The sequence below is a fragment of the Oncorhynchus mykiss genome, chromosome 25 (assembly GCF_057628025.1).
Source record: "Oncorhynchus mykiss isolate SJ-2025 chromosome 25, ASM5762802v1, whole genome shotgun sequence".
Taxonomy (NCBI): Eukaryota; Metazoa; Chordata; class Actinopteri; order Salmoniformes; family Salmonidae; genus Oncorhynchus; species Oncorhynchus mykiss.
The window spans coordinates 46,147,811-46,160,792 of NC_143046.1; the positions used below are offsets into that span (position 1 = coordinate 46,147,811).

The 12,982-nt window shown below is 39.2% G+C and overlaps 1 protein-coding gene across 2 annotated transcripts in view; it reads left to right on the top strand.

Moving 5' to 3' along the window:
• Positions 1-9,056: 9,056 nt before the first annotated feature.
• The window catches only part of LOC110505206 (MAM domain-containing glycosylphosphatidylinositol anchor protein 2), a 240,949-nt gene continuing 237,023 nt past the window's right edge, over positions 9,057-12,982 (top strand). For both annotated transcript variants that reach the window (XM_021584281.3, XM_036962460.2), the window contains exon 1: positions 9,057-9,965. In XM_021584281.3, the coding sequence (XP_021439956.3) occupies positions 9,893-9,965 (73 nt within the window). In that variant the 5' untranslated portion in view covers positions 9,057-9,892. The remainder of the gene's footprint in view (positions 9,966-12,982) is intronic.

The following is a 12,982-nucleotide window of genomic DNA, read 5'->3' on the forward strand; positions in this document are numbered from 1 at the left end:
CTCCATCTGCAATGAACCACATTATTAGAGTGATGACAAAAATACTGAAATTAGCATTAACAGGCTACAAGCAACATAACAGCTGAAAGCTGGAGAATATAACCATTATTTGAGATGGAACTGATTGGACTGAATAAAAGGGATACTTCTGAATTTTGGCAATGAGGCCCATAGTCAGATGAACTAGTGGATACCATTTTTATGTCCCTGTGTCCAGTATGGAAGTTACGAGGTAGTTTCGCGAGCCAATGATAACTAGGGTTAGCATGTAATTTTGTTTATGATGAGATTAAATGCAAATTAAATTAAAGAGCGATGAGAGTTATAGCAGTAGTAGGTCTACTACTACTAAAGCATGGATTAAATATTCAATTTTTGGAATCACTGACGAATCAATTGATAAATGACCGTGATATTGCAAAGCACCGCTTATGAAATAGTCTACGATTATGCATTTAAGCCAAATTCATAATGTCAAATATGACTGCGTTTACGACTTTAAGAACCATGATTATTATACAATACCAATCCATGATTGCTGCTAATGGAGTGTCAGCGAGGCTGTACGACAAACTGCCCTTGGGTTCACCTTAGTTCGAGTCCCCTCCTATGCAACCATATTGCTGTGAACAGCGCAGCAGCAGCAATCGGCAGTTTACGTGTCCGCTGTGCGGGGGAAATGATAAGACATGCTGAACTACGTAGCTAATGCTGTTGTGACGGGGATCCTTATTGTAGCAACACACTTTTGGAGGGAAGGCAATCCCGCGCTGTGTTAGCTAAGTTTTCATGTCATCGGGTGTAGTTCATAAAGGTTTAAGCGTGTATGTTAGGATGAAGTGTGAATTCATGCCAGGAATAATAAGTGTGAAGTTTGATTTCCTCCCTTCTGTAATAAGCAGCCAATGAGGTATTTTTCCTTTATTCATGTGTTTAATCTGATACTGTTATAGCACCGGTTAAACTGTTATGTATGTAAGCACTTCAGAGTTATACCAAGCTAATAAGTCACTCGTAAGATAAGGAGGTTGTAAGAGTGTGCTTAACTGTATTTTTCGTTTACTTTATAGTTCTCATGGAAGGTGATAATTCTGACTAAAACTACAGAATAAAGCCGCCAGTTAAAATCAAGCAACAGTTGTGCTCGTGGTTACTGAAGGGAACTACACCTCCTACACCTCCTCCTCCACCTCCTATCTCCACAGGCCTTGGAGCCCTCATGACCAAAAAGGGTAAAATAGGTATATATTTTTAGGACAAAGACATGGTCTTTCAAATTATAGAATTTCAATCCAAAAATTTAGAACAGCTTTCACTTATGTTAAATAGTACTAAAGGACTATTTGACATGAGCAGGATGATAGTTTAAGAGTGCGTAGACTTACTTACAATCTCCACAAAGACACACTATATCATGCTCATCAAACTGACTAATCAAGTTAGTGTCTAGGCATTAGGTCATGGAGCTACAGTATCACAGGTCTTCAGGTCTCAGGCAAGTAAAGTTACTTGTCTCCTCATCTGAACCACCTTCAGTTACCCTTCACCCCCTTTGACCTCCTCCTCGCAGACCCATCTGGAGCGTGGCATCAATGTGACCTAACAGGGTTTGGATTCGGAGCTCTTGCGTTAGCCCTCTAAGCTCACGCCTATCATTATTCCAGAAAGCTAATACCAGTGAGACTCATTGTGCGTCACCACACTACCTGTCTTGCTTCATGACAAGGTAAACTGAGGATGCTCTTGCTGATATTTTGTCTTATGTTTTTCACAAGAGCTCTCGCAAAAATATTTTTTGATTCTGACCGATGGCTAACATGCCCCATGCCAAATAGTCCTTGGGGAGCGGTAAACGTGAAAGCAAGAATGCAAATCTACTAGTGGAGGATTAAAGGACACACACACTCATGTGATCTTGTACTGTTTGCTTCCAAACAGATAAAGTCTAGCAAAGGCTTAAATAGGGAAGGTTTTTCAAGGTTATAGATTCCAAGGCAACTTTGTGAAGTACAAGTAGTCTCAAGATTATCGTAAACTTTAGATTTCCGACGATCCTCTCAGGTGTGCTCTCTCTTCAGAGGCTGAGGAGAGTCAGCAGAAGGGCCTGAAGTCTTCTTCAGCCTTATAAATCTCACTTCCTTTTCCCAGTCTTTGACACCTCAAAACTGTTATAAAATATTTCTTACTTCAGTATTTAAAAGGATTCATGACGAGTGAATAAGCAGTTTACAAAATACGAATGAATAATTTGGAATATTTTATAAATCAGTTAGAACCTATTGCTTGAAAATGTGTGCTTTTTATTTTGGTGCTTTCCAAATAGTTAGCTTATGAAATAAAACATTGAAAGCATAAACAACAGATCATACTAATGATGTGCAATAACAACAATGTACTTTCTTTTTTGTAATCTGTTTATTGAGAAGTTCACAAAAAACGTAATAACCTCCATTTCAGGCTGCTCCCCCATTCCCAAGACTGGATAATGATCAGAGGTTTGATGCCAATACCAACCAGACACTGGTCCAAAATAAGCACATTCTCGGCTCATATCATATTTGTTCAGATACCAATTTTTATTTGGTTTCTCAGCACTTCCATGACAAAAGGAATTATTTGATAAGCGAGTCAACTCTAGGATATGGTTCCCTAGAGAATGTAGCCTACACAGTTGCCATAAAGAAGGTCATTACGATTCTAAAAACAAGTTCAAATCCTCCTAAAAGGTAAGCCAACACTTATCTAAGAGTATTTCCACAACGAGTTTTGAATGGATGTTTTCCACTGAGGTAAGCTACTTAAATAGTTCAACCATACCAGGTAGAAAAAAGTGTTACGCTCATCATATTATCAATGCCAAGTAATGAAATTATCATTCAGCCTACATAATAGAAATAAATGAAAGTTAGAGTTAATTAAACAACGATTAGAATCAAATATAACACTAGCAGATTAAATCACAGGCCAATTCCCCCAATATTTTCACAACGAACACGGGATTGAAACTGGTGACCCTCCGGTGACCCTCCAGTGTGTGAATTATTTTAATGAACTCATCCACCTGGTCAAATTATGTCAGCATGACAAAACATTGAGGTGAGGGGAATGTGTTTTTCTAAAGTTTAAGTAAAAAATACAAGTATTGGTATTTTCTTTTGTAAATGTTTCAATTATGGGAGTATCGATTAACAACTATGTTTGTTGAAAAAAGGAAAGGGAGAGCTATATTTCAAACCTAGGTCATATTGTACAGAGACATTGCCACTGTCAGTATACGATAAATTCCAAGCTCTTTTGTGCTTATGCTATAAAGAGCTTAATTTCGTGTTACAAAAGGAATAAGCTACTAGCAAAAATTGTGACAACCAACCCCATACGATGGGGCTGGTTGTCACATGTGGACAGAGTGTGTTTGATGGCTTATAAATTGATGTTGGAATAAAGTATGAGGTTACAAATGGGCCCCATTTCAACCCAATACCTTGGTCTTTCTCCTAATACTTAAAAAAAGTATTGAAATACACACAAGAGTAATGACATCCAACCCCAGTCTCCCCTATCTGCTGTAATTTTGGTATAGTTGACTGACTTTAATACAAAAGTGCAAAAGTCTGGTACAGCAAACCTATCAAAGGAAATGTCAGCTTTCCCATTGGGTAGAAGAGTCCCTTCATGGAACAGAATGACAGCAGGTGTTCTCAGGTGTTCTCCAAAGGGCACCAATCCCTCTAGCAGTAGAGCCTCTGTTTGACACAGCTGCCAAGCCAGAACATGACCTCCAGCCTAGCAGTGAATACAGCTAAAACGACCTAACCATACAGTGCAAAGCTAGAAGTAGCTTATTGCACCATGGATCAATACTGACCAAATTGCTTTACGTTATCTCTAGATCAAATTTTATTTGTCACGTGCGCCGAATACAACAGGTGTAGACTTTATCGTGAAATGCTTACTTAATATGGATCCCTTCACGCGCCAATCCCTTTAGTGGGATCGATTTGACAACATCCAGTGAAATGGCAGCGCACCAAATTCATTCATTCACAAAAATATGTGTAATATGTGTAATGTTAATCCAGTCGCTGTGTCAGATTTCAAAAAGGCTTTATGGCGAAAGCAGACCATGCGATTATCTGAGGACAGCGCCCCGCATACAAACACATGAAAATCATTTTTCAACCGGGCAGGTGCGACACAAAAGTCAGAAATAGCCATATAATAAATGCCTTACCTTTGAAGATCTTCTTTTTGCAATCCCAAATGTCTCATTGACACAATGAATGGTCGTTTTGTTCGATAAATTCCTTCTTTATATCCCCAAAATGTCAATTTTTTTGGCGAGTTTGATTCAGAAATACACCGGTTCCAACTTGCCCAACATGACTACAAAGTATCTAATAAGTTACCCGTAAACTTGGCCCAAACATTTCAAACAACGTTCCTATTCCAACCTCAGGTATCCTAAAATGTAAATAATCGATCAAATTTAAGATGGAATAAACTGTTTCTAATACCAGATAAAAACAACATGAAGCGCGTTCCAGTTGACGCGCACCAAAACATTAGAGTCCACCTGGTGTGACACTTACAATGAATCGCACTACTAGTCCATTTCTTAAAATAAAAACATTGAACAATTTCTAAAGACTGTTGACTTCTAGTGGAAGCCATGGGAACTGCAACCAGCTTCCTCATAAATAGGGCTTCCCATAGAAAACAATTGGGAATCCTATGGTTTTGCCTACCAAATCAGTTCTGTTATACTCACAGACATTATTATAACAGTTTTAGAAAATTTAGAGTGTTTTCTATCCAAATATACCAATTACATGCATATCCTAGCTTCTGGGCCTGAGTAACAGGCAGTTTACTTTGGGCATGCTTTTCATCCGGACGTCAAAATACTGCCCCCTAGCCTTAAGAAGTTTTAAGAGCCCTTTGCCAACAATGCAGAGTTAAAAAGCAAGACAATTAGCTAATAATAATTACAAATACTAACACAATAAATACTGAGTCAATGTGCAGGGGTACAAGGTAGTTGAGGTAATATTTACATGTAGGTATGGGTAAAAGTGACTAGGCAATCAGAATAGATAATAAACAGAGTAGCAGCAACGTATGTGGAGAGTGTGAAAGTGTGTGTGTGTAGGTGTGTGTGTGTGTGTGTGTGTGTTTGTGTGTGTGTGTTGGAGTGAAAGTGTGGGTAGAGTCCAGTGAGTGTACATAGAGTCAGTGTAAGAGTCGCTGCAAAAAAGGGTCAATGCAATGGTCCAGGTAGCCATTTGATTAACTGTTCAGCAGTCTTATGGCTTGGGGGTAGATGCGGATCAGGTGCCTTTTCTTGTATTGTGATTCAGTTTTTGCCAGTAATTTCAGTGCAGTAACATGAAAGGCACAGAACATGAAATTATAGTTATCATGTAGATTAAAAAAAAAAAAAAAATCTACTATTTACTGAATTACACATTTAGTTTGTTATCTGTAGTTTATTGTTAAACATTACTATGTATCATTACTATGCCAGTCCGTGAATTTTCATTGTAAATTCATACAGTACAGCCACCCTTTTCCCCATCTCCAGAAGAGGGCACTGGAAGTACAACTCTACTGGGCTAGAGTGCCCGATGGTAAAAGGATGAGAATCAGTTTGACTTTGACAGTGGCACGAAAGCTTTGCCAGTCATTGCAAGATTATAAATGCCATACATACAGCCAATAAAGTAACAGTATTAAGGTTTTACTTCATGAGAGAACTTGAACACAGAATAGTAAAATGGGCCAGGGCAAAGCAATCGCTCCTCAATATTGTCCAAGACAAGAGGGTCTGTAATCTCAAAATTGCATGAGTAGGGGAACAGAAAAAAGTAGGCCTAACGGCTAGACTTTATACACTGAATTTAGCTGATCGTTTGGCAACCTCAGAGTGTACCCCAAAAACAGTAGTGTTAAGTAATACTTTAAAGTATTTTTTTGCAGAATCTGTACTTTTACAATATATATTTTGACTACTTTTACTTCACTACATTCCTAAAGAAAATTAGTTTTTAGAAAACTTGAATTTTTCTTTTAAGGTATCTTCCCAAAAGAGAAGCTACTGTCTTTAACTATATCTCTCATAGCCCACTGATGATGGAGACCATTCAAGTGAACAGTGATGTTTAATAGCTGGCCTATACATCTACAGTGAACAAAAATATAAACGCAACATGTTAAGTGTCGGTCCCATGTTCCATGAGCTAAAAGATCCCAGAAATGTTCCATACGCAGCACAAAAAGCTTACTTATCTCACATTTTGTGCACAAATTTGTTTACATCCCTGCTATTGAGCATTTATCCTTTGCCAAGATAATCCATCCACCTGACAGGTGTGGCATATCAAGAAGCTGATTAAACAGCATGATCATTACACAGATGCACCTTGTGCTGGGGACAATAAAATGCCACTCTAAAATGTGCATGTTTTGCCACACAACACAATGCCACAGATGTCTCAAGTTTTGAGGAAACATGCAATTGTCATGCTGACTGCAGGAATGTCCACCAGAGCTGTTGCCAGAGAATTGAATGTTAATTTCTCTACCATAAGCGAGGACATGCATGGAGTCATGTGAGTGAGTGGTTCACTGATGTCAACATTGTGAACAGAGAGCCCCATGGTGGCGGTAGGGTTATGATATGGGCAGGCATAAGCTATGGACAATGAATATAATAGCATTTTATCCATGGCAATTTGAACGCAAAGAGATACTATGATATAATCCTGAGGTCCATTGTTGTAACATTCATCCGCTGCAATCACCTCATGTTTCAGCTTGATAATGCACAGCCCCATGTCGCAAGGATCTGTATACAATTCCTGGAACCTGAAAATTTCCAAGTTCTTCCATGGCCTGCCTACTCACCAGACATGTCACAAATTGAGCCTGTTTGGATGCTCTGGAACTACAGTGCCTTGCGAAATTATTCGGCCCCCTTGAACTTTGCGACCTTTTGCCACATTTCAGGCTTCAAACATAAAGATATAAAACTGTATTTTTTTGTGAAGAGTCAACAACAAGTGGGACACAATCATGAAGTGGAACGACATTTATTGGATATTTCAAACTTTTTTAACAAATCAAAAACTGAAAAATTGGGCGTGCAAAATGATTCAGCCCCTTTACTTTCAGTGCAGCAAACTCTCTCCAGAAGTTCAGTGAGGATCTCTGAATGATCCAATGTTGACCTAAATGACTAATGATGATAAATACAATCCACCTGTGTGTAATCAAGTCTCCGTATAAATGCACCTGCACTGTGATAGTCTCAGAGGTCCGTTAAAAGCGCAGAGAGCATCATGAAGAACAAGGAACACACCAGGCAGGTCCGAGATACTGTTGTGAAGAAGTTTAAAGCCGGATTTGGATACAAAAAGATTTCCCAAGCTTTAAAAATCCCAAGGAGCACTGTGCAAGCGATAAAATTGAAATGGAAGGAGTATCAGACCACTGCAAATCTACCAAGACCTGGCCGTCCCTCTAAACTTTCAGCTCATACAAGGAGAAGACTGATCAGAGATGCAGCCAAGAGGCCCATGATCACTCTGGATGAACTGCAGAGATCTACAGCTGAGGTGGGAGACTCTGTCCATAGGACAACAATCAGTCGTATATTGCACAAATCTGGCCTTTATGGAAGAGTGGCAAGAAGAAAGCCATTTCTTAAAGATATCCATAAAAAGTGTCGTTTAAAGTTTGCCACAAGCCACCTGGGAGACACACCAAACATATGGAAGAAAGTGCTCTGGTCAGATGAAACCAAAATTGAACTTTTTGGCAACAATGCAAAACGTTATGTTTGGCGTAAAAGCAACACAGCTGAACACACCATCCCCACTGTCAAACATGGTGGTGGCAGCATCATGGTTTGGGCCTGCTTTTCTTCAGCAGGGACAGGGAAGATGGTTAAAATTGATGGGAAGATGGATGGAGCCAAATACAGGACCATTCTGGAAGAAAACCTGATGGAGTCTGCAAAAGACCTGAGACTGGGACGGAGATTTGTCTTCCAACAAGACAATGATCCAAAACATAAAGCAAAATCTAGAATGGAATGGTTCAAAAATAAACATATCCAGGTGTTAGAATGGCCAAGTCAAAGTCCAGACCTGAATCCAATCGAGAATCTGTGGAAAGAACTGAAAACTGCTGTTCACAAATGCTCTCCATCCAACCTCACTGAGCTCGAGCTGTTTTTCAAGGAGGAATGGGAAAAAATGTCAGTCTCTCGATGTGCAAAACTGAGACATACCCCAAGCGACTTACAGCTGTAATCGCAGCAAAAGGTGGCGCTACAAAGTATTAACTTAAGGGGGCTGAATCATTTTGCACGCCCAATTTTTTAGTTTTTGATTTGTTAAAAAAGTTTGAAATATCCAATAAATGTCGTTCCACTTCATGATTGTGTCCCACTTGTTGTTGATTCTTCACAAAAAAATACAGTTTTATATCTTAATGTTTGAAGCCTGAAATGTGCAAAAGGTCGCAAAGTTCAAGGGGCCGAATACTTTTGCAAGGCACTGTATGTGTAGCCTATGACAGTATGTTCCAGTTCCCGCAACTTCGCACAGCCTTTGAAGAGGAGTGGGCCAACATTCCACACACCACAATCAACAGCCTGATCAACTATGTGGAGATGTGTCACGCTGCATAAGGCAAATGGTGGTCACGCCAGATACTGACTGTTTTTCTGATCCATACTATTCCCAGTCATGTGTTAGCCATAGATAAGGGCCTAATGGTTTTATTTAAATTGACTGATTTCCTTGTATGAACTGTAACAGTCAAATCTTTGAAAGGCAAATCACATGCAAAACTTAACTAATCTGCCACACAAGCAAATGCTTTGAACTCTTACCAAAGCCTCAGGATTTTAGTCTATGCGTCATACTTTTAAAATATTGTTTTGCCCGGAACCTGCCTCCTAAATGCATGCTTTCATAAAACAGTTGCTCATAGTCATAGCACCATGGTTCATTTTTCAGTGTGCAAGTGCCTCCCATACAAATTAGATCTGAGGAGTCACGCACTTGACGTAGGCAGGAAGCGAAGGCTCGGCGTGTCACTACTGCACGTAGTGCGCAGCGTGACTGACCAAGTCCTCTTCAAATAATCATGTACAAGACATTTTGAAATAAAAACGCGCACGTAACGAGGACTCACTTTTATTTCGATCGACACAAACTGGAGTTTTTAGATAACCTACATGAGCAAAATGCGCTTCTAAAACAGGGAATTCTCATGTTCACCGTATTTGGCCACAGTGGTAGCATGAACGCATCACATCCAGAGGCTCAGCCTCATCTCGGAACACCTTTTGCCTCGCTGTACTCGGAAGGCTGTGGCAAACCTTTGAGAGGGGAGGGAAAGCCGCAAGTGTATATCAGAATGTGTTTCATCCCTGTTTAGCAATGGAAGTTGCTGGAATTGGTGAAGGGGCAGTGGATACGCGTGGATATCACTGGACACCGAATGAGCTTGTTCTCGAAAGAATTCTTGGCGTTGCATCCTCGGTTACTTTTACAATGTCAAAATCAAGGAGATCCTCTTGAGGCTTGAAGTATGCACGGACATTGGCACATCAGTCAAAATCGCCTATCAAGGCACAATATTTACCCGTTTGTATCCAGCATTGTGAATCATTTAACTTAATAGACCTGCTTTCCTCAATGAAATATGGGCAGAACCAAATGTATTTCATAGCGCATCAAATGAAAAGTCGTTATACGATGTCTCAACCAGATTTAAGCTGAATCCAGGTGCGGAACGGCGGGAACTGAGTTCTGACCATCTGCATCTCGCCTTGGGAAGAAGCTGTCACCATCGAAGTGGATATGTTGACATTAACGTGAAGATGGGTTTAGTTTTCGGTCTCTTGTGGCTGTTCAACATATTTTTGGAGGGCATTCATTGCCAAGGAGTGTATGGTAAGCCAATGCATTTTTAAATACCCAACAGCTATGATTAATACCAACTTGACCTTGTGAAAATTGAGTCGAATATATGTTGTACAGTGTATCTCTATTTCTGTAGGCTATAATAGCCTATGACTCGCCCACAATGTCGTAGATTACAACAGGTATGTCATCATTACATTTAAAGACGGTGGCTCGCTCAAACCACAGGTGCTCTCAAGCCATTAGGATATTTCAACCAATGTAGCATTGACACTGTTTCCGAGCGTCTAAAAATATACATCTCATCGTCAGTGGTGGTGTTTATATTCCGCCACCGCGTTTGTGCGTGCGTTAAAGCGACTGGTTTAGCACCAACCCACGACGGATTGTAGAGCCTCAATCTACCACCCACGGCAGCACAAGCCTGGCAAAGGCACCAACCTCTAATCTGATGTATAGAGCTGGTGGAATTTGATGGAATCCTGTCCTTAGACCTATATATCTAAATGTTGGATTCAATCACATCTGAACGGTTAGAGAAAATTATAGCTTATATTGTACGTTGAAGGTTGAAATATGAGAATGATGTTATATGACCAATAATGTCATTGTGGGCATTTTAAAACCAACACCTAGAAATGGTCTTGAAATAGGGTTTCATTGCCCCATTTCCTTATCGATTAATAATCATTAGCTCAATGTCATTCCCAGAGACTAATACTTTTACAAAATCAGATTACTGGCATTGAGAATTTGGCACACATAATCTCTTCATGCCATGACTGCAACTGGGGGGAGGGCTATTCCTCATTTGGTGTCATATTTGATCCACTGTTCAACTTAATGCATGATCAAATCAAAGTATTTGTCACATGCTTTGTAAATAACAGGTTTAGACTAACAGTGAAATGCTTACTGACAGGCCCTTCCCACCAACAATGCAGAGAGAAAGAAAATACAGAAATAATAGAAAAGTAATAATACATACACAATGAGTAACAATAACTTTGCTATACACACAGGTACCGAGTGGATGTGCAGGGGTATGAGGTAATTCTTGTAGATACTGTATGTACATGTAATTTGGAATAAAGTGACTAGGCAACAGGATACATAATAAACAGTAACACCAGGCAAAAAGGGGCAATAGACTGGGTAGCTATTTGGTTATTTAACTAACTATTTAACAGTCCTATGGCTTGGGGGTAGAAGCTGTTCATGGTCCTGTTGGTTCCAGACTTTGTGCATCGGTACCACTTGATTTAAATACTATGGTGGCCAATAGCCAGCTGCCGGTGTTGGGCATGAATCAGTGGCACTGCCTGTGGTTATGGGGTGAGCCGAGTGCATGATCACCTTTGCCATAAAGGTTCAGACCTCTTGTCATTGACTGTAGTCCACTCACATACAGAGAGTATACATTAGGACAATCCAACCGCTACCGCCAATGTAGCAATTGATGGAGAACAGCTCGACCACGGCTTGAATAAGCTATGAATAAGCTATTCTGTGGGCACTACCAACAAGTTCCAAACTTTTGGCAGAGGCTGTAGTATACATTGCTCACTCACAGGGAGGCCACAGTATTGTTTTGCTATATGTTACACGTGACCCAACCTTTATCAGTGGTTTCCTACTGGAATGTGGCTGACTTATTATTTTTATTCAGTTTTTTTTTCAGATACAAATAACTTTGGGGTACAAAAACCAAATATGCATTTATTCCTGTCTTCCTATTCCTCTCCTCTCAGCAGTCCCTACCCTTGTTGTAATGGGACTTTCTAGGCCTAGGGTAGGGTCTAAAAATGGGCAACAAACATTGTTTCTAACAATGTAGGAGTCCATTAATCAAGTATTTGAATGCACTGAATTGTTAAATGTACGCAGTAATGCATTGTGTTCATCTACAAAATAAAACCATTTAATTGAACTTAGTTTGCACAATTTCCAAACTTAGAGTATATATAAAAAATAAAAAAACATTAACAACCAAAACTATCTGACAGGGTAGTACAAATATAGTGAGAAAATACTAAACATGCAAAACAGATTCAATAAAAAAAATACTAAGATATTAATAAAAAATAAAAAACAGGAAATTGGTCCATGATTTACCTTCGACAGATTTTGTGAATATACAAGGTAACGCAAAATACTAATCCAAGGCATTCATTTTAAAAGTGATTAAAATTAGAAAGTTATGATGATTTCTGGTTAAAGTCACTCTACATTCCTCCACAATAGGGTGTTATACCAACGTATACGCATCCATTAAACAAACAGCTTGCACATTCCAAATAACTCACCTAAAAACTACACAGGTCATAGAGTCAGTTGGAAATGTAGAAATCTGACCGCAAATATTCTAAAATAAAGAATTAGGCCATTGAGAGGTAGTGATGCCAAACTCTAGCCTCCGTGGTGGTCTATGAGCAATTTGATGATCCTGTTGATGCAGGAATGCAAACTTGTAGTGTATTCTATGTTTAAAAAGGCTTCTAAAGTGTGTAATTTCCACTTAAAAATGTCAGACTTTATTTGCCATAATGAAAAATGAATTAACCCCTATAAAAAGGGTTAATTAATTATAATCCACAAAACAATTCACATTTCCTGCTTTGTGAAACTGGCTCAAATTAAGATTTAATTTGTTATACAGTGAATACACAAGGAGTCACTGTAGGTTGCAACATTGTTACTGTCTGCACATCTTTATCTGTAGGCAAATGTTTATATGTAGGCAAAAAATCGATACCAGCTAAAATCATGAATCACTCATTGGCCCCAATTTGCAATATTACTGCTTTTAGATATGCATAGTGACTGTAATGGATTCAGAGGCTTTGACGGATAATGGTACACCTTAGCACTTTCATTTGGTTGGTCTGAAAGCAGGTACATTTTTAATCAGTCTTTTTTAAATTCTCATTTTGTGTTTTTATTGAAGATCAAGTAGAAATGTAAAGTTAAATGAACAAAGACTTGAATTAATTGTCAACCTGGAAGGATATAGTAGTGCTAATGGTTACCATTGGAGTGCTGGCACG